Source organism: Hetaerina americana, unplaced genomic scaffold (genome assembly GCF_022747635.1).
Source record: "Hetaerina americana unplaced genomic scaffold, ioHetAmer1.1.p SCAF_20, whole genome shotgun sequence".
Classification (NCBI taxonomy): Eukaryota; Metazoa; Arthropoda; class Insecta; order Odonata; family Calopterygidae; genus Hetaerina; species Hetaerina americana.
In genome coordinates, this window is record NW_027286764.1 from 1063532 (window position 1) to 1084883 (window position 21352).

General features: G+C 39.5%; 1 protein-coding gene across 4 annotated transcripts in view; it reads left to right on the forward strand.

The window, feature by feature from the left end:
* The first annotated feature begins 1981 nt into the window (after nt 1-1981).
* Nucleotides 1982-21352, forward strand: part of LOC139688547 (aldehyde dehydrogenase family 16 member A1-like) — a 38247-nt gene continuing 18876 nt past the window's right edge. Inside the window, exons 1-8 of one of the 4 annotated variants that reach the window (XM_071586093.1) lie at nt 1982-2356; nt 2650-2882; nt 5455-5633; nt 7601-7757; nt 10238-10398; nt 10997-11094; nt 12347-12544; nt 15319-15567. In XM_071586093.1, coding sequence (XP_071442194.1) covers nt 2276-2356; nt 2650-2882; nt 5455-5633; nt 7601-7757; nt 10238-10398; nt 10997-11094; nt 12347-12544; nt 15319-15567 — 1356 coding nt within the window. In that variant the 5' untranslated portion in view covers nt 1982-2275. Of the gene's footprint in view, nt 2357-2649; nt 2883-5454; nt 5634-7600; nt 7758-10237; nt 10399-10996; nt 11095-12346; nt 12545-15318; nt 15568-21352 lie in introns of those variants that run through there. The other 3 variants (XM_071586090.1, XM_071586091.1, XM_071586092.1) reach the window with 3 other exon arrangements.

Below are 21352 nucleotides of genomic sequence, written 5' to 3' on the forward strand. Positions count from 1 at the left end.
CGGGCAGGGGCGACGGCGATTGGCGACGGTCCCCGGGAGGGGAGGGGTTCTGCGGTCGACCCTTGCTTTGCGTCGATTGGGTCGCGGAGCCCCGAGAGCGATTCCAAGCTGGAGCGCTCCTGGGAGAGATTCGCGGTGAGGCGACCGGGTGCTTCGAGGTGAGCCCTTCAAGGGGTCATGGGAAGACCCTAATTTGGGGTATGATTTTGAAGGGGGATATCCTTGGAAGGTCGCACTCACGAGACTACCTCACCCCTTCGCCCCCTCGTCCCACGGGGTGAACCTGCCTCCTCTGTCCCTGGTCCTCTCCTCCGGGTCCAAGACGCCCCCGGAGAGCGCCTTCGCGATCCACCGTTCGTCCCCTGAACTCTGACTCGAGCGAACAGGGCTTACTCCTCGCGTCTTGGTCCTCGCACCCTGGGGCCCCGAGCACCCACACCCGCGGGCCGCATGCACGCGGGGATAGAGGGTGTGGTCTCCGTCCAAAGGGGTTCGCCAATGCGTGTGCACTCACCACTCGTCTCTCTCTCTCCTTCCCGTCGGAATTCGCGGACTTTTCGATCAGCTCCGCTCTCCGAGGAATGTGGCCAGCCAGCGGGGCATTCACGGAGATTCTTTTCTATTTAAGTTTCTCTCTCGATTTAGAAAAGCCGCCGTCTCTCGACCTCGCCCGCAATCCCACGCTTTTTCGACGAGTCGCGGACCCTTCGCCGCGCTCAACAGAGGCACGGCGCACACTCGCCACAATTGTTCTCGTCGATCGAGATGAATATTTCCACTGGATCGAAACGTCCTTGGATCGGACTCTTAAACAATTTCCGACGCCACTGGATGACGTTTTGAAGGGTTCACCTTCGCAATGTTGTGTTCGGACGGTCGTTGTTGGTTGGTGAAGGACCGTTCCATGCGGATGGAACTCCACTTGTTGTTGGCTGTAAACGAACCCGTGTTGTCGCTGCATATGAGATTCTTTTGAGTACTCTCTCTCTTTCTCGTCCCTGCCTTCCTTTCAGACTCGCGGCAAAAGTGTGTGGGGGAGCCGGCAGAAGAAAAAGGGTGGAGTCAGACACGTGAGGTAGGCATATAGTGTGTAGGCGACGACCCTGGTCGTTTTGTTCCAAAAAGGGGAGCGGAGAAAAACCCACTTTGGATGGAGTAACCTTTCGCAGACCTGCCTTCCTATGTAATTCGATCATAGAGCCATTACGCCGTTGAGAAATCTTTCTGGACAGATTTTTCTACTCCAACACTTCATTTTTAAATCATTATTTAATATGTGTCACTCGGTATGTGCGCCAAATTTTCCTCGATTTAATGGATACTCATACCATAAGACACTATTATATCACTCTTAGTATAAAAAAAACCATCCTTAAAATCCATTCATTTCAATTAAAAAGAAGGCAGTAGGGGATGCGAGTGATTTCCTGGTTTTCATCAATGGAATGCGTCCCGATAGTGGCCGTGTTCAATGAGTTTGGATTCCGTGGCAGGGGTCATTGGCCATCCTTATGGGTCTGAAAATAGGTAAGGACCCTTTCGAGGTCTGATCGTCCAACTTCGGCCCTCCCGAGTCAGTTGTCATTCACGCGCCTGGCACGATCGCAGTCAATTGTCCAGATTTCCTTCGCAACTCTCGGAATCGCTTAAATATTCTACGTATATGGAGGCAGAAGGTAGGAATGGGAAAGATGGGTGCGTGTGTGTGTGTGGTGTTTCTCGTCGTGTGAGGGCGTAACCGGTGTGTGAAGAAGGAGGTGGGAGTGAGAGGAGTATTAAAGCAGCCGAGTGGGACGGAGAAGGGGAAGGGAATGGGGGAAGGCAAGCCGTCCAACTGGTGCGAGGGGAAAAAAAGAAAAGGATGTTTCCAAGGTTGAACCGGATCCAACGGGCCATCTGCCACGAAGCAATAATTCCATTCCTTAAACCCCTCCTTCGTACCTCTTTCTTTCATTCTTGGGCTTCACCCCCTTTCCGCTTCTTTCGATTGTTGCGGCCCAATCGATTTAAATCGTATCGTTATGTCGACTGTAGCAATCCGCCAATCACATGACGCCGTCACCCTTAGTGAGTTATTTGGTGGGACCTGAAGGTAATGGTGGCCAAAAGCGCGGAACCTGTTTCTTGTAGTTGCGGAGATTATTCATTCAAGTTATTTAATACAGCTAGGAACTTCGTTGAGAACATTCTATTTAGTAAGTGAGATAAAAGGGTAGACATTTTTCGTGGAGCGGGGAAGAAGTGGGCTCAACGGGTTACTTAATTTCGTGGAAGAATGGCCGTGAACGAGTCCATCGCAAATATATTTGAATCAATGGAGTACGGTCCGGTTCTAGAATCATCCTCTCTGGCTAAGGTATATTCACTAATCTAAATTTAAAGGTATATTCATTGACGTAAGCATATGATTCTAAGTTTTGTAACTCAATTTGGACGTAATTTTCTGTTGAACGCATGCTCAACTGATGACCATTTGCGGTATATTTTCAGTTATTGTTAACCATGGAATCCGCATTTTAACTTTGCTAGATTTATTTTAATAAGTCATAATCAAATTAAATGTATCAAAAGCTTCAGTGCTATGGATGAAATAAGTTGAGCACGTGGCGGTGTGTGTGAAACCTTATGAATTGTTTTGAATTCTTGTAGGCATGGTTGGATAGTAAATCGAGGAAACTTTACTCAGTAATTGATGGCGAGAGCAGAGTCAGTGAAACACTATCGGAGATTTATGAAGTGAATGATTTCCACTCATCACAACAGCTTGCAGTAGTGGCCGAGGCCAACCCAGTAGAAGTTGAACTTGCCATCAAGGCTTCCCGTACTGCGTTTGAGCGTTGGAACGGATCATCTCCTTACGTGAGAGCTAGACATCTTTACAAGTGATTTTGTTTTGTCATTTGAATCTCATTAATTTAATGAATGTTGTAAAATATCTTCTGTAAACTCCAATTGTAAAGCCACGCACAATGGTTAGACCGATGACAATTACTTGAACCCCAATTGTAAGTAATAACAGTGTCCAATAGGGAGCTGTACGTGGTTAGGATGCGTTGTGGGGGTGAACCACGTGGAAAGGACATTAGGCGATATATAGTTGAAGACATACATATAGTTAAAGAAGGTTATAAAAAGATGTGCGAATTTTTGACATGGGCATAGGGTAAAATGGAAGGAAAAGAGATGTTTATACTAAAGTTTCATGTGGCTGAAAAACTTCGCCGTTAAGGTAAGAGGTCAAATTTAAATCTGAGGCTTAACTAGAGTTAAGTTGGGAGAAGAATGGAAAAAATATAAATATCAGAAAGGAAACAGAGAAGTAGTAGGCATGGTATGGATGGGAAAATATTTGTTGGTGGAAGATCAGAAAAGACAGGGAAGTATTGAAGAGACCATGGGATACCGAGGACTCACCACAGGGGCGGTTTAGTGGGGCATAAGCCGGAGAAAATGTCATGCCAGTGAAGGGTGGTAGAATTTAAATGGAGTGAAGTGATTTATTGTATTATCGGATGTTAAGGGTTAGGTCAAGGTAATAGTCCAGGGCGTTGGACTGACTAGAAAGCCTGTGTTGGATTCCCGGGCATGACTTGGGGCACCCTCGGCGTCACCCATGATATGATTTTTTGGGTACCTGGCCGGCATAGGGAAAGGATCTGGGCCCCTACCCTGATTCATCAATTTCACGTGCCATCAGGCTTAGCAATGGGTGAACTTCACTGGCAAATACCAAACTGACTTTTGGGTTGACAACTTTGGTTTTGATGTGGTGATTAGTCAAGACGTCCAAACCAATATTCTCATTTCAGAATGGTAAACCTTGAAATATGGTAGGGTGGCATGATTGATTAATCCAATAAGTCTGATAGTTTTGTGATGTGGAAGGTTTTAATCGAAATTTGCCTTTGGATGTAATGCATACAGAAGTGAAACACTACTGTAGATTGGGAAACTTTTAATAAAGAACACAATGAAATAAGGTAATGATTGGTATCATGAATGTTGACATTTCAGCTTTAGCATTATTTCAGTCGAGACTAATCTTTGGCAGTTAATATAGGTATTTTAAATTATTTTGCTCAGATGAAATGATTAATTATCTGCTTCTGTATTTCTACTATCATAGTTCATTTGCATTCACGTCCTGGAGGAATGGCACCGTTTCTCTCACAACTGGTAGTCATTGATGAACATCAGGCCATTTTTAATTGCTCTTTTTTCCTTACCACATTAATTGACTCAAAAATGAATCAAGGAAGATGGAAAGAAAACATAGGGTCTAAATGTCCTGGAAAAATTTTTAGATTAGCAAAAGTTGCAAATTAGGCCAGTTAAAACATCCATGTAGTTAGTTATTCTCATGAACATATTCTTTCTGTATGGAGAAAGTATTGTGTCAAAAGGGGAATAGTTTTTATTTGAGAAATATAGATTTAAGAGGCAAAATAGAGGTTTGATTTCAGGTGCAGCTTAGATAGCACTATTTGGTTTAATATTTTAAAGGATGAAGAGGAAGGCAAATGTGGATTTAGCTCATGTTCCATTCATGTTCAGGAAGGGGAGAGGCACGAGTGATGGCATAGTGGTAATGAATTGATGGGTGGATATACATTTAGACCAACCATAGTGTGTGTGTTTGTTTCATGGTTTTGGAGTGATTTGTTGGAGGACATTGGATTATTGAATGTATTTCAGAAGAAAGGTGTCTGTTGGGGCATAGGCTACTTATCAGCATCGAGGAAATTGCTTTAGGCTCTCTCGTATGAAGTTATCCATGATAGAGGAAAGAGCAAAAGATAATTTGATGTAGTAGTTTTTGTTGACAATCTAGATATCATCATTTGATGTCATCTGAATATGAGGATGACTTCATGCAGCGTGTCATATATTTTATTTCCTTTTTGAATTATCCACAGCATGTTCAATTCTCAAACAGCTTAGATGGTTGTGTAGAAAGTTGAGATGGGCCGTGTTAGGAAGAGAGCGGAAGACAGGGTGTCCGTTATCATCCGTGATTTTCAAGGTAAACGTGGAGGAACTGGTAAAAGATGCATGGGAAGACTTAGATATAGGAATAAGAGGTAATTGAGAATTCATAAAATCTGTTAGGTTTATTTTCCAGCCTCCAGTCTTTGTATCCCATGTGTCAAGAGAGCTGCACTGCACCCTTGTCTTGTTTTCATATTGTTATAGCGATAAATGGTGGGACTTGGAAATTTGCATGGGTAAACATTTTGTGTGAACATCTTTACTTGACTTGTGCAGAGAACTGTAGGATTGCCAAGTTGGAAGGATGACGTAATGAGGAGATAAATTGTGTTGATAGTCGTGTTTGACAAGTTGCTGATAGTTGAAGCAATGTCTGCCGTTGTGTACAGAAGTTAAATTTTCATGGCACTTATTATGTGCATTAAAAGTAATTAACGTATTCCTTTTGTTTTTTTCATGCATCAGCATTGCACGTCGTATCCAGCAGCATGCATCACTGTTGGCACAGATGGAATCGCTGGTGCGTGGTGTTCAGGCACGTGACCCGCGTGAATGTGATGTTCCCAACTTGATCAGGACCTTCTACCACCATGCTGGATGGACACAGCTGGTTGCATTGGAATTTGAGGCCTGGCAGGCAAGAGGTTAGAGAACCCTTCTGAAGAGGTCACCTTGGCAGATGTGGAAAGCATAATGTTATTGTTGATCATGGCATTTCATTTGTCAAAAAAACAATCAATTTATTGTTAACGAAGCCCCAAATTGTTACTCTTCAGCATTGGATTGATGTGAACTCTTTGTCATCTCTGGTATAGTTTGCATTTCATTATATATTTGCTGCACTGCTGCGTACTTGTAGAAATAGCATTTTAAAAAATCTAATGAAACTGCACAATTGTTTGAAGGATATACATAAAATGAAAAGAACCTTCATCAATTTTTCTAGTCAAAATCTATTGATTGTTTTATTTTTGAACGATTTCTATAATATTTTATTACCAGTAGTAGATTTAAGGGAGGCGACCGAAAGTGCCATTAGGGATGGATGAGAAAGAAGGGTGGATCGAGGGAAACCCGGCATCGACATTAGCCTACTCGTCAAAAGATGCTATTTAGTCTGCAGTTGAACATTCCATCCATTGGACAGCACATTCACTCAGTGCTCTCGACGAAGCGCCTCAGTAATAGGAATCGGAATAACATGGAAAAATATCAGCTGATAGTGGGATTCGAGCCCGGGCTCTCTGAGCGAAGAGCCATCATACCCTCCCGATCCCACTTCATCTCCGCTGTGTACATTGAAATGTTTGTGTGGTAATCAAAGTCAAGTGGGATGGCCATGAAACCCAATCTATTTCATGCAAGTTTTTACTTTTATTTTTTTAATATTTTTTGTAATGTTACTCTTCAGATGTGTGCAATTAGTTTTAATGCAGTTAAAGTGGCATTTTATGCTAGGTTGAATTTGATTTTAGCATTTGTTTGCATACATTGTCCATTATTACATGTATTCGATGGTTATTCTTTTTCCCAGAATGGCTTCTTTTGGCATCAAATTGTTCTCAAACAAAGTATCAATGTTGATCAATGCCCATGGGCGGTAACTGCTGACACTAGACTACATTGGACTGGCCAATGGCCCTAGTAATTACTTTTCCATCAGCATTTGCCAATAGAAACTTCAATCTTGCTAAACTAAGGTATTCCTATTCAACGTTCCATATAGTTAATCTTCACTGCCAACTAATGCAAGGATTGATGCAAGGACATTCCCTGGTCTGCCAGTTCCTACTTTGCAGATTTTTTGGTGGCTCTTGAGTTCCAGCTCTAAGAATACTTTTTTCACTATTTCCATTTGCTACGCTTTGAAGAAACTGAAACTCATTGCAAAATACACTCCTAATTATTCAGCTAGTTTCTTTTTCCATAAAAACAGAAGGCTCTAGATTTTAGCTCTGAGATATCCTTCTTTGTGGGAGACAATGAAGTTTCGTCAACGTACAAAATATACATTTGGCCATTTTTATGTTAAAGAATTGTCTTGAGGAAAATGCCACATTAATTAGCTTTTCTTTCTACAATAGAAATAGTATTTTAGTTGTTGTCATTAGAAATAGCAGTAAATATATGGAAAAATATGCAATCAAGAGTCCAGAAAACAGATGTAGTGTACACAAAATATTATTAAGTTAATGGATAAGAGCAAGTTTTCTGATTACTCCATCGCGTGAAACTTTTATTGGAAGTCATTGGGGATGGACAATTTACAAGTTAAGAGAGGGAAATGTTTCTTGGGATTATTTGTAAAAAATCTGGATGACCTGAATTTTGCCAAAGCTGTGGGGCCGCCCGCCCAAAATAAATAGGATTACTGCATCTATCACACTGGCCCTCCATTGATCTCCTTATTGATTGAAATATCTCAGTTGACCTGCTTTATGTAAATTTTGTGCGAGTAAGTTACACAAAAATCTTTCTCCATTTGGCACTTGTTTTCATTGACCCCCTCAACGTTAAGAGTTATATCTGTTTATCCTCATTAGTGTGTCTCATCTTTTGTGCATGTTGGTGATGTCTGTATTGATTGGTATTGCTTGATTGTTTGGATCAGGGGTGGTGCTTGGGATAACATCTCATCTGACACCCCTGAAGGCCTTGGGGTGGCTAGTGGCACCTGCTCTAGCCTCCGGGTGTACTGTGGTGCTGAAGCCATCGAGGCAAGCTGCTCCCGTGGCCCTCCTCCTTGCAGAGATATGTTTGGATGCAGGGTGAGTCCTTTTGGTCATTACTCATACAAAATGGAATGTTAAATTGGCATTCAACCTGAAATAACTGAAGTTGTGGTGCTTATGACCCATAAGGTTCACATGAGAGGAGTGAACTTGATGACAAAGAAAGATGGCCTCCATTAAATCTAACTTCAAAAATCAGAAATAGCTCCAATTCCTGTACACTGTCCAAATTCTTGATAAACCCAGAAGATGGAAAACATAAAAATCTTATTTGTGATATCACCATATGCTATATGTATACATACCTGTATAATCTTATCCCTTTGAGGTATTGTCCTGGTCGATGATGGGGGCTATTTTGTGCAACCCAGTTGAGATTACTCTAAAAATTAAATATTGCAATGTCATTCACACTGCAGTACTTCATTGATGTAATGAAAAAAGAGTTGCGCGATGATGACTCTGGTTTTCAGCACCTGAGCACATGGATCTGTGTGAGGATTCAAATGTGGAATAACAGTAATAACACCAAGTACCACGGAGAACATTGCTAGTCACACAAAAATATAAATCAAAGGATTAAGGTGTCAATATGACTCTGGGCAAAGAATTTTTTGGCTCTGTCAAGAATGCCCAATTTGGAAATGCAACTATTGATGTTTGGTATTTGATTGCTACCAAGATTTAATAGATGTAACTTCAGATTTAACCTTGACTTTAAATGTCTATTGATGTATTTGCAGCAATCCCATGAGATTATGTTAAATGCATGGCACCGCAACAAGCAGCTTAATAAAAATGTTATTCCAGTCTAAATGAGGGATTTATTTGGAATGCACTGCACCTTCTTTCAGATTTAAGATAAATTCACAATTAGTGGACTTAGTATTGTCACTGAGCTCTTAATTCTTTCATGCTTGAAATAAGGTTGCCCAAGTTAGTGCTCTTGGGTCATGATTCCAGAGATGATAGCAGAAGGGCTGAAGTTCACTGAGTACAGCATGTCCCTGTGTTCAATTCCTTCCTCCCCGTGAAAGCTTCCTTGCCTAATGCAATTCCTCTTTTCGTGTCCCTTCTACTTTATTGGTGATGGTGGACTTGATTCACTCTATTAGATTTCTGCCTCTGGTTATTATTCAACTCTTAATACTTTCTTATACCTTCATCTGTTTGCATTTTTTCACTTGCCAATTATCCATTTTCCCTGTCCTTTTCATATTTACTGTTCCTGTTGTTGTCTGCTGCTTTTGATAACCCTTTTATGGCCTTTTCCCATCTTTTTTCTACCATGCGTCTCCCTCTCCTCGCTGATTTTTTTTTCCCTACCCACTGGTACTCATTTCTTTTTTGACCCCATTCATGCTCCTACATTCAATTCTCTTAACATTGTTTCCTGTTTTATCCCCCAGAACCAAGGCGTTTCACTTCATTAGCATTGAATATTGATCTGAATCCACACAAACTCCTAGGATACCGTTAAGGTTAATTAATTGCCCTGCTCACTAATCTTTGCCTGACTGTAATGTAGGTTGAGATCTTTTCAAATCTCTGTGCTTTTCAATTATTACCTATACCATTTTGCATTGTTTACCTGGTATTCATTGTGACCTAGCCCTAATTGGCTAAGCTCCAGTTGCCACTTTTCCACTCGAATATATAGGAGTGATTCAATTCTCTCCAGGAAAAGAGAATGACAGGGAATTCAAAGGGATGTAATGCTCTCTCGTGATGAACTCAGTTTAAGGCGACGCCCAAATCTGTTCAGATTCACCCTTTCTAGTTGGGGTGCCTGTCGGTCCATTGGCCTTATTGTTAAACTTGCCTTAATTGTCTGACTGGTGGGCAAAAGAGTGCCACCATGCTTTCTCAGCGGGCCTGCTCACCTCGTCTAGTGCTAGCACACCTCTGCGTTTTTCCCCTAACCGGAATATGCTTTGAAAGTGAGACATTTTCAGATGACGGAAGGCATTTAGGGCGAGTCGCACGATCTCACATAGGCCTCGAGACCTCTCTCCAGGGGTAGCAGTGGTTCACCAATTCGTGGGGGAGTAAATTGATAGAGCTTAGAGTTGCAGGTATGCACTTATAGAAAGTTTTGGAAATTTTTGAATTGACTTAATTCAATGTCATCCATGTTAGTGTCTGTGCAGTTACCAAAGGTGCTCCTGGGGTGCCTGCTTTTGCATTGACATTGGAATGCGTTGATGAGAGGGAGGTTGGGGTCAGTGTTCTGTGGATTGGTGGAGGAGGAGTGGGTGGTTTCTTTGGGAGGGGGCAGTTTCCTACATTGATTTTACATCTGTGGTGCTGCAGAAAGACGAATTTTCCAATTGTAAGCAATTAATTCTTATCTTATTGGTATGCACGGAATTGAAGTTCCTAGGGTGGTAGCCCTTCTGTTTCTGTTTCATTCTGGACTCCTTAATGGCTGACCAATACCAAGGGGAAACTCCTTTTCTGTGATTGGTGATTAAAGAGAGAGAGAGAGCCGTTTGATTGTCTGTTTTGTCTTGCAGCCTGCCCCTTGGAGTGCTGAATGTCGTCGTGGGTGGCTCTAAGGTTGCCCAGTCATTGGTGGCTCACCCACTGGTGGACAAGGTGGTGTTCCTTGGAACGACGGCCATTGGAAGATGCGTGAGACAGGAGACTGCTGGGACAGGCAAGAGTCTCACCCTAGGTAATGGGAGTTAACCAGATCTTTATTTAGTCCATTATTGTGTGGTCAGTTTGTAGTTGACTTGAGGTTAAAACAGGAAAAACTCGAATTTAATGTATTTGTGTGTGAATTTTGAATGTATTTTGCTGATGAAACAAGTTTTTTCCTAGGCCGTTGAATGTATAAAGTTTCTTGAAGTATACCAAAAAGTACCATAAAATGTCTTTAAAAATATATTAGTATATGCCCTCCCATGGTCTACACACTTTACATGGTGGAAGGGCTTGTGCATTCCAATGACCCCTAGAGCTGTTCTGGTAAGGTTAATGATAATTACTCATGGTAGCCAATGCCAGATTTGTCGAAGGTTAACCCCTTGCACTGAAATCACGAATGTAGCTCGTATTTGATTATGGAAACAAAACTTTGCTCTTTTCCCTAAAATGCCATGAAATTCCATGCACTGAACATTTCATCATGGAGAACCTCAAGTTCATACAAATAGCAGTTGAATATCATGAGGATTAACATGGAAGTTTAAACACTATTGAAAAGGTGATAAGAAGCAGTAGGTTTCCTGGTGAACATCAAAAATGAATCCTTTTTGGTCTTCTTTCAGTCATGAGCAGTAGGACTCCAATGATTGTCTTGGAATCAGCTGATTTGGATTCAGCATGTGAGGCGCTCATTGAATCGGCATGGTATAACCAAGGACAGGTCTGTGGAATTCTTCTGGTTCCCTATTTTACTTAATTAATTTATCAAAGTTTTCCCATTTCAAATTAGGAAAATTTAAATAAAATTATGCTAAGACAAGTGATTTTTATGTTAATTTTCATTAATTTTTATGAAATGCAAATTTTTCCCACCCTTCTTTTATGTAATTATTATTTTTATTTTCTCTCCATGAATTAGCTTTAATATTTCATTAATGCACTCCATAAATTACTTGAATATTTTCAGTGCCCCAAAGTTTGTAGTCTTGGTCCTCTTATAAAGAATGATCGTTTACAGTGAATTAATTGGAGTGTTATTATAGGTATTCAGCCAGTTAAAGTACATTTTTGACGGACACTGCATGAGCAATTGCACTATGACACCGTTAGTTCCTATTCAATTTTGAGTCCTCTGTCCCTCTGTTCGTTCCGTCCATCATCCCTGTCCTATTCCTTCCCTTTCCTCCAGAATCCTACTCTACATCAGGTCCCTCTTCATTTCTTAGTACTTTCTTCCTCTCTTCATCCCATCCAACATCCCTATTCTGTTCCTTCCCTTTCCTTGTTTGCCTAACATTCTCCCCTCAGTCTTCAACATCCCACTGCCAATCAATATGTCCCCCATCCATTTTTCCTGCCTCCGTAGAATTTCTCCCAGCAATCCCCTCTCATCGCCCACCATACGTAGCACTTATTTCTTTTCCTTTTTATCCATTTCACCTTCTCCACCCATGTTACAAAAGCCTCAATCCACGCCCATCATCCTGCTTCAGTGACCATGTTTCCACACCATGAATAACTATGTTCCATGTCAAAGTGTTAACAAGCCTTTTCTTAACATTCTTTCTCAACCTCCCTGACATCGACTCCTTCCTCTTTGCAAAAGCTTCTTTGCCTAATGCAATTCTTCTTCTGACTACTTCGACCATTTTGCTATAGTATCCCAAGATAAGTAAACTGTTCCTCCTGCTCTACTTCGTGAACTATTAATGTAAAGCATTATTTTGGCCTGTGAAACCATTTTTACTTTAATTTTTACCTTATTTAAACATTAGTGCTAAGGTTAGGTTAGATTTTGCCTTAAAATGTTGGCACCTTTGAATAATTTGATGGTATTAGTTTAAATATTTCAGAAATGGTGCTTAATATGAAAGGGAGTTGATTTTAGGGACAAATTATTGCATGTATTCATTGTCCAGGTAGATGTATTACTCTCTCTTATTTGCCTTCTTTTTCTGACTGATGTGGTTTAGGTTCCTTGGGCAGTGACCGATGTGTATGTTCAGCAGTCTGTGTTTAAAGTCTTCTCTGAAAAATTAAAAATGCAAATGAATAGGCTGAGAGTTGGACATAATTTTGACAAAATGGCTGATACTGGATACACATGTGATGTGGTGACGTCTGAGGCTGTGAGAGACCTTGTTAGCAACAGGAGAAGCAGTGGTTCTGAGGTAAGGTTTCGTTGGCCATCCCTTGCTTCAAGACATGCCATGTTTCTTGAAATGTTTGTCTTGAAGGAAAAATTATTGATAATGCCATATCTGGATGAGGTCTTGATGCAAAGTATGTTTGGGTTTGATGTTAAAGGTCTCTATACATAAGTAGAAAAGGCATATTCTGAAAAGTGTCACTGCGAATTTTGTTTCTGGATGTGTAAATGCTGGTATTGTTGACGTGGATCAACTTGGCGGTAACTGTATCGAAATCAGTAAAGGCTTTATTGAATGGAGAAAGAGTGACGAATAACTCATGCAAACAAAGGCTGGGTATACTATTAGGAGCTATTGCTGGATTCCTACTTCTTCTGGGGTTGACCCATTGCAGCTAGTTCAGTGAGATGTGGGGAATGATCCCTCAGGTTGGTGTCCCTCAGACCATTTCCATTGTCCTGGAAAAGTGAGTGGTTGTTTCATGCTTCCGTAATTGCATGGTCAGTGCTTTTCCATTGTTCCAGCCATACAGGGAATGGGGGTGCAAGATGCAGGTCTTCCTCTGTCTCCTTTCTCCCTGCCATTTGTTTTTATGACCTGTATATTATGAATCTTCGTCGACTTGCCATCCACAGTTCTTTTTGTGGTCTACTGCTGCAAGTAACCATTTTTCTGCAGGACACGTAAAAATAATTTAGCCATTGGCATTCATTTGTGCACAGTTTATTACCATGTGGTAATGCATTAGATTACATACATGGTGTGGTGCTTAAATCTGGACAAGCCCGTGTTTCCTCCAATTAAATTTCCTTGCCGGGTTAGCAAAACCTTCCCCAGACTTTTCCAAAGTATTATACTTGGCCATAATATCGTAAACAGTTGATCTGGGGTACCATAAGAATCGAACTATTTCGACATATATCGCCCAGTGCAAACACTTTCGATAATAGCAGCTCTTCGATTGTACTTAGCACTTGTAACATCTCGGCCATTCTGAGGTTATGGCTGTTCACTAGATGCTTTTGAGACTGCCAATCAGGACCTCTGGTGGAACTACGATGTGGCGGGGAATACAAAGTCCAGTTTTAAGGGCTGTATCCCATACAACAATAAACAAATGTATGGTAAATTATTAAATATTTTCATATTATATCCTTAAATGATTTTAAATTGCCGAAGTTGAGAGGTGTAACGTCTGGAAAAGGCATTGAGAACAGCTGGTACATGATTATTGAATCTCCATTGGTAACAACGAGAACTAAATATCGCGGGCAATTTAGTGAGACCCTTGGGCATGTTTATCTTTAGGTTTTATCGTAGTATTGTAGATTTTTATTCAATGACTTATTTATTTTCTGTGCATTTATTTATTTGTTACAGTTGGGTGATTAACATGAAATATGTTTGTATACATGTTCACACGGCTCTAATTGTTCTGCATGATGTTACCATATATTATTGAAAAGTTAAGTACTTTAAGGACAGATTTTTGCTCCTTACTTAATGTGGCCAATTCACAAATTTGAAAAACTCCTAAATTTTGTAATGAAATGCAAATATATCAAGCTTTGTTTGGGCATACATAAAAATCTCACCTTAACTCCAGCCCAGTGTGAATTGGTAGAATTTACATATTTTTGTCGGAAGTCTTAAATGCCAATAGTATTTGCATCACAAAGTAGTAAGTCTTGAATTGAAAGGCTAACTATCTTGTGATGAGTGTTTAATCAATACAAAATACTTGTTGGCCATTTCATTTTGGTGTGAAATTAAAATTAAATTACTTCTAACTTTGAGAACTCTGTATCTACTTTTGCTTCTTTTTGTTATGAATGAAAATTTAGAAAAACGATGTATCCATGACTGAGGATATTGCTGCATCATTTCTTGGAAGTTGCTTTATGGGTTGGGGAAGGCTGTTTGGAATGATCCACATTTCTGCAAATATTGTGTTCCTGCTAATGAGGCACCAAACATATTGTTAGAAATAAAAGGGGTAGTACAGACTATATTCATGCTAATAAATGGTGTTAGAAATATTAGCTTCAGACGTTCTGTGCAGGCGAAATACAATGCTGTCACTTATTTTAATGGCTTTATTCATGTATTCCTGGCCCATGAGGCATAATGACTCAGTCTGCTCTGTTGAGCTATGCTTGTGCGCACTGAATTTTTTTTAACAGCTAAAAAAGGCTACTTCTTTTTTTTCATTTTTGATCATTTTTAATCACAAAATTCACTTATATGAGTAATTTCCTATTGTTAAAAGCAATTTCATTAATTCTAGTTTTGTAGTAACTCATTCAGGCATCATTAGGGAATAATTTGTAAATATTTCTTCTAAGCCATTTGATGTTTGTCTTATTTCATTTGATGATGCAACATGTCATATCTCCAGGGAGTTCCTGCAAGTATTTCACTTGTTTAATTTTATTAAGCATAATCTATGTGTAAGTACATGTTTGAATATCATTTCATTAGTGATGAAATACTCTTAATTAATAATGATTCCCACAATCAGTATACCAGATGATTGATGATGCATGCTTTCCCAAGACGAATGTTTGTCATTTTTATAAATTGCAGTCCTTATATTTTAATGGCCCTTGTTTCTTTGAGCGTAGCACCCTAAAGGAAAAAGCACCTGGAACAAGGTTTTTCATTTTTTTATTAAAAACCGTGGACTTCATGAGAATTTGTTAGGAAAGAAAAGGCACTTATGTTGTGATGTAGGGCAGACTGTGTTCCTTTTCCTTCTCGTTCTATCTCTACAATGACGTTTTCCATGTGGACAGGTGCTGACCATACTTCATGCTGCTGTCCCCTCCTCATGTAGGTATCTAGTTCCTGCTGTGGTAGTGAATGCTACCAATGAGTCAAATGTCTTGCTGGATGATGATTGGCCCATGCCTGTCGTTATGCTGAACCCTTTCAGGACTGCAAAAGAGGTGACATCCCTTGCCAACAACAGCAAGTACAGCCTGGCATCATCTATTTGGACGCAAGATTTTTCATTGGCTGAGGAAATCGCGCAGAATCTGAAGGTAAGAGTTCAGAATGGCGACTAACCAAACCAGCATTCATGAATTCAGTTTTCTATTTCACTTTCTTAACTGATTTATTTTAGTTTGTATGAATTACAGATTCAGGTGTGGTGTGGTGGAACTGTTACATAATATTAGAGACAAAGGCTATTACAATTTTCCACTTAATAAAGATTTATTCCTGACTAATCTCGATGCACTACATCATTTTTAAGTGGAGCTCTCACTGTACAGAGTCCAGTAGATGGAATAAATCCCTCCCAGCACGTGGAGACACCCTGGTTTCCTCACCCGCTATATTTAATGTATCTATTGGACTCAGTACAGTGAGACTTTCACTTGAAATTGATGTAGTCCATTGTAACTAGTTGGAATAAATCTTTATTAAGTGGAATCATAATAGTCTTCGTCTCTATTATTATTTCAGCTTTGTTTTCCTCAGAAGTAGAAGCCACAGGCATTTTTAATGCCAGAATGGCTTTGAAGACAAGGTTCCTGAAAAAGTTCTCTCTTCTTTCAATTTTAGCAGAAATGCTACTGTCAAGGAGAGGACGGTGCAACTCATGCGGAGTAAATGGTTCTGGTTTCTCCCTCTGCTCCCTTTTAGTGTCCAAGGGACAAAGCGTCTTGGACTTGCCTAAGTGATCTTCACTCACATCAGAATTCTTTCTTTTTGACACATTAATTCAGCTTTGGTTCCCATCATGTCCAAGGCCTTAAAAAGTCACAAGATTATCAAGGATGAAATGTGTATTTGTTTCTTTCATTTGACACTTGAAAATTTGCTTGTATCTATAGCTTTTTATTCATGCAGTGACTTCAAAACTCATTGACATCTGAGTTTTGATGTTCTTGACTTGCCACTTGGTGAAGACTTGCCCTGGTCTTATGACAAATGTCCAACAAATTATTATTACTATATATTCTAGTTTTGGTTGTACATTCACGTAACACTGCAATAGTAGTAGTTATAAGGGGAGGTGAGGACAGCTAAGGTCATTTGCGGCTTAAGGGATGGGAAAGGAGAAGGTGGAGGGAAGCCTGGCATTGACATTTGCCTACTCATAGCCAAATGCACCAAGGGGTCAACAACCATCTGACAGATAGCGTACTCAGTCCAAGTGCTCTCCACAAAGCCCCTCAAGTAGGGGATCAGGACTCCGCTGAAAAAGTTCTGATATCTCCAGGATTCGCACCCCTGCCTTCCCTAGCCCCAATGCTACTATTCAGCATGAACAATACAGTTGATGGTTTAATACACATTATTAGTTCGTTTCCATTTTGTTCACAAAAGCTGACATTACCGATGAATTATAACCGAAGTTAGTCTCATTTGTTCTTTCAAATGTTAACATTGAATCATGAAGTTCACTGCTCAATCATTGTTGAAATTCTCCCCCTTATTCCTTTATTGTAGGCATTTTTGTGTCTGCATATGCAAGATTAACTTTCATTTATGGTGTATAAAGTCTGTGAAGATTATCAATATTTTTGCAAAGCACTTGGTGATGATTCCAAGCCTAGACAATTTGTTTGGACCTCACTGTTCTCATATCTATCCGCTAATATTATGCAGTCTCCCTCCTGAGGAGCTGTCTTCTTTGGGCAGGTTTTGCCTGGATGTCCTTATTCCCATTTTGCTGTGATTATCTGCTGTTTTGTAACCCCATCAAGCATTCTAATCCTTCTTCCTCTCCTTTCTTCAGGTTTTTCCTCTCTTTGGCTCTGCTTACTAAGTAACCTGCTCTGCTTAATTATTATTATTACTTTTTATTTGCCCAGAGATCACAATACAAAAATACCAGGTGGGTGGAGTATGTACATGATATAAGGCACGTCAATGAGGAGCAAAGACACAGGCTCAGTTAAGATACATAAAAGAAATTATGCTCATAGTTACATAAATGTTTGGTACAAACCCATGAACTTTGGCTGTAACATGCACATACAATATCAAATTCAGAAAAATCGTTGATCATTACCATGAATCAGACCATGACCATTGCTAGAAACTAAAAGTATGAACTTACTGGTTGGGAATATTGTTGAGATATTCATCAACCGAGTAAAACATATTGCGCTGTAGATATCTTTTTAATTTATGCCTGAATGCAGCAGTTCCCTGTGTATCCTTGATACTTTTGGGTAGTTTGTTATATAATCTGATGCCCATTTCAGTGGGTCCTAATTTCAATGCTTTAGTTCTTATATTCCCATAATGGAAGTCATTCCTGCCTCTGGTGTAATGATATGCAGAGTTAAGAGAATAGTTGCCGATGTTATTTTTTATTTATAGAATTAAAAACATAATGTAGATGCACGGGAGTGGTAGCAAATTTAATTCACGGAAAATAGGCCTTGATGGAGCATTGTGAGGTTTCCTCGTGATGATTCTAATAGCTTTCTTTTGCATTTTAAAGATGGTTTGAGAAATAGCAGCTGATCCCCATAATATTATACTGTAGGTTATATTTGACTAAATTTCCCCATAGTACAAATTGAGTAGTACAGTTTTACTTGTAGTTTCAAACAGGTGTCTTAATAAGTTGCAAGTTGAACTGAGCTTGTGTTGAAGGGCTTTTACATGAGTATCCCAAGAAATATTTGCACATAGAGAAATACCTAGAAATTTGCATTCTGTCACACGCTCAATTGATAGGTCATTGATTTTTACCAGTAGATCGTCTGACACGATCTTATTGCGTGTAAAGTATACTATTTTACTTTTACTTACATATAAGTCTAGAAGGTTGTCTCTACACCACTTGTTTATTGCAAGTGTGACAGACTTAGATTTTTCCACAAGGCTGAGATATGTTTGTGTTGATATTATTACATTAGTGTCGTCAGCGTACAACACTGGTATTATTCCATCATTATTTGGTAAGCAGTTAGGTAGGTCATTGATGTATATCAGGAAGAAAAGTGGCCCAAGGGTTGAGCCTTGTGGAACACCTTTGTTAAATTGGTATGCTTCAGATGAATATTTTGACCCATCAACTGATAACACTACTTTCTTAGTGCGATTATGAATATAGGACTTCATCCAGTTTAAAGGACTTCCTCTAATTCCTATTCTATTGAGTTTAATTAGTAGTCTATTGTGGTTTACAGTATCAAAAGCCTTTGACAAGTCAAAAAACATTCCAAGAGTTTTGCATTTAGCATCTAATGAATTAAGTATGCTGTCGATTGCCTGACGTATGGCAGTTGTGGTAGACCCTTCAGATCTAAATCCATGCTGAGAATTTGAAAGTAGGAAGTTTTTTTCGAGATAAGATGCTATTTGCATATACATGGCTTTTTCGAATATTTTAGCAAATGTATTTTGGACGGCTATTGGTCTGTAGTTATTCAAATCATTTACACAGCCATGGTTTTTATAAATGGGCACTACTTTTGATTCTTTTAATTGGGATGGGAAAATCCCTTGTATCAAAGATTCATTAATTAAAAATAAAAGGGGTGCTTTTATGGCTTCAAAACAATGATGAACAACTTTACCAGGAATTTCATCTGCGCCAGTACTGGATTTGTTTCTGAGTGAGGAGACAATAGTTTTTAGATTGGTTTCAGAACAGGGCTTGGCAAACATTGACGATGGTGTATTTGCAAAAAGCACATTGGCTGGAGAAGTAGTTAGGCAAGGAGCTGATACGTAGTATTTGTTAAATTTATTAGCTAGAGATGAATAGCTAATGGCAGTGTTATTTTCAGGGTTACAAAGTTTTGGGAGAGTGAGTTGTGGATTTTTGTTACCTCTACAGTCATTAATTATTTCCCATGCAGTTTTGGACTTGTTATTGGAATTAAGTAACTTATTATCATTATAGGTTCTTTTCGTGGTAGAAATCAGTTTACGGTAATAAGTAATAGTTAGCTCTATTGATTTCGCTCTGTAGTTTCCTTCCCTCTCTTTAGCAGCACTTCCTCACTCATTGCTCTTATCAGTCCACTTCACCTTTAGCATTCATGTCCACAACTATATTTCAACGCCTTGTCTGTATTTTTCATCCTTCTTTTTAACCGTCCATGTTTCTCTGCTGTTTGTCACCACATTCCAGATAGAACATCCAGCAAATTTCTTTCTCAGTTCTATTGAAATTCTAATTGATGACCAAGGCCTTAAAATAATTTAAATGCGCTCTTACTCTCAGTTCCTCATTTTTATTTCCTAGGTGCAGCTTCCATTTCAATTTAACTAAGCTTCCCTTCTCTTATCTATGCATGTATGAGAATTAGTGCTTAAAATATTTCAGCTTGGGGACTTATTTATATTTGTTACAGTTGTCTGCTAAAAACATGTTGGTTTTTATTTTATTTTAATCCTGGGAGATGTTTGTTTAAAATAACTGAATCAGGTTAATTTTTTTAACCCTCAAATGTTTGTTTTGTAAAACATTAATGTAATTGTAAATTTTCATGTTCTTTTGCCTGTCTTACCTTCAACCTGAAATATGATGGTGCGCCATGCATTGCTGGTGGTACTGCATGGTGTGGAGGTAGAAGAGCCAAAGACATAATTTGTGATGGATTACAAATCGCCAACATATTTCATACTTTTAAATCAATAAAAGCTTCACACCCATTTGTAAAAATGGCCTGAATCGAAGCTATATTAATCATCCTAGTGATTAAGATAGTCAAAAGCTGGCCTATAGTAATACATATATTGCTGTTAACGGTCGTTGGATGAACCCAATTGTCATTCCAACATTACCAATGCAGCATACAAAACATAACACTTCTTTCTGCTCCCAAATATCTTTACTATATGTATGGAAATGAAATGGTTTCCGTTCCCCCGTTATCTTTTGTTAGACAGTGGACCAATTCTGAAAGGGTTTGCTGAGTCTGTGTGATGATTGCACTATATTGTGTGCAGTCACCAATGGTATTAAGAAAGCATTCACTTCAAATACCTTTCCATTCTCACCTCTGTCATTGCTTTTATTAGCTCCCTGACCACTCTGTCTTTGGCATGCAGTCAATGAAGAGTGCTCATTGTATGTTCTTCTCTTACAGGCTTCTCAGATGCACAGTGACTGCCTTTCCTTTGGCTTGGCCACTCAACTCACCTCCCTCCCCTTCACTCTTTGAAATTCCTCATGTATGCACTCACTGCCTTTCCATCTTCCCCTCAATGTGCCGCCAAGGGCCTTCCTCTTGATAATATTCCAGCCCTCCCTATGCATTTCCTTTTTTCTGCATGGAGCCCCTGCAGTCATCATCAGGATTTAAAGGCTACCCTCCCTGCCTTCCCCACCCTGAGTGCTCTCTTGATTTATTAAGTGCCACACTACATGTGCACCCAAGTTTTTTTGACCTTGGCTGAGCAGAGCAGTCATCCCTTTATTAACCATACTTCTTGAACTTCTCTGTGCTGCCTTGACATCAGTCAGACTTCTCCCTTACAAGTTAAATTTTCCTGATTGGTTTTGAGGTTTTACTTGATCCATTTCCTCTATTTGTACTTGAGCATACGAAATCATCTCAATTAGAAATAGATATGCATGCTATGGTGAATTCAGTCGCTCAATGGCTAAATGTAAATAATTTAAAACTAGATGCAAGAAAAACAGTTTACTTGGTATTTAGTATTAGAGACCTTCAGTCAAATATTTCTGTAGAAATAGGAAACCAATTGATATCAGAGTTAGAGCATACCACCTTATTGGGCTTAGAAATGGACAACAAGTTAAGCTGGAGGTTTCAAATGGAAAAATTAGTAAAAACATATGTTCAGCCCTATTCCTTTTAAAAAATCTTGCCAACTATTGTAATA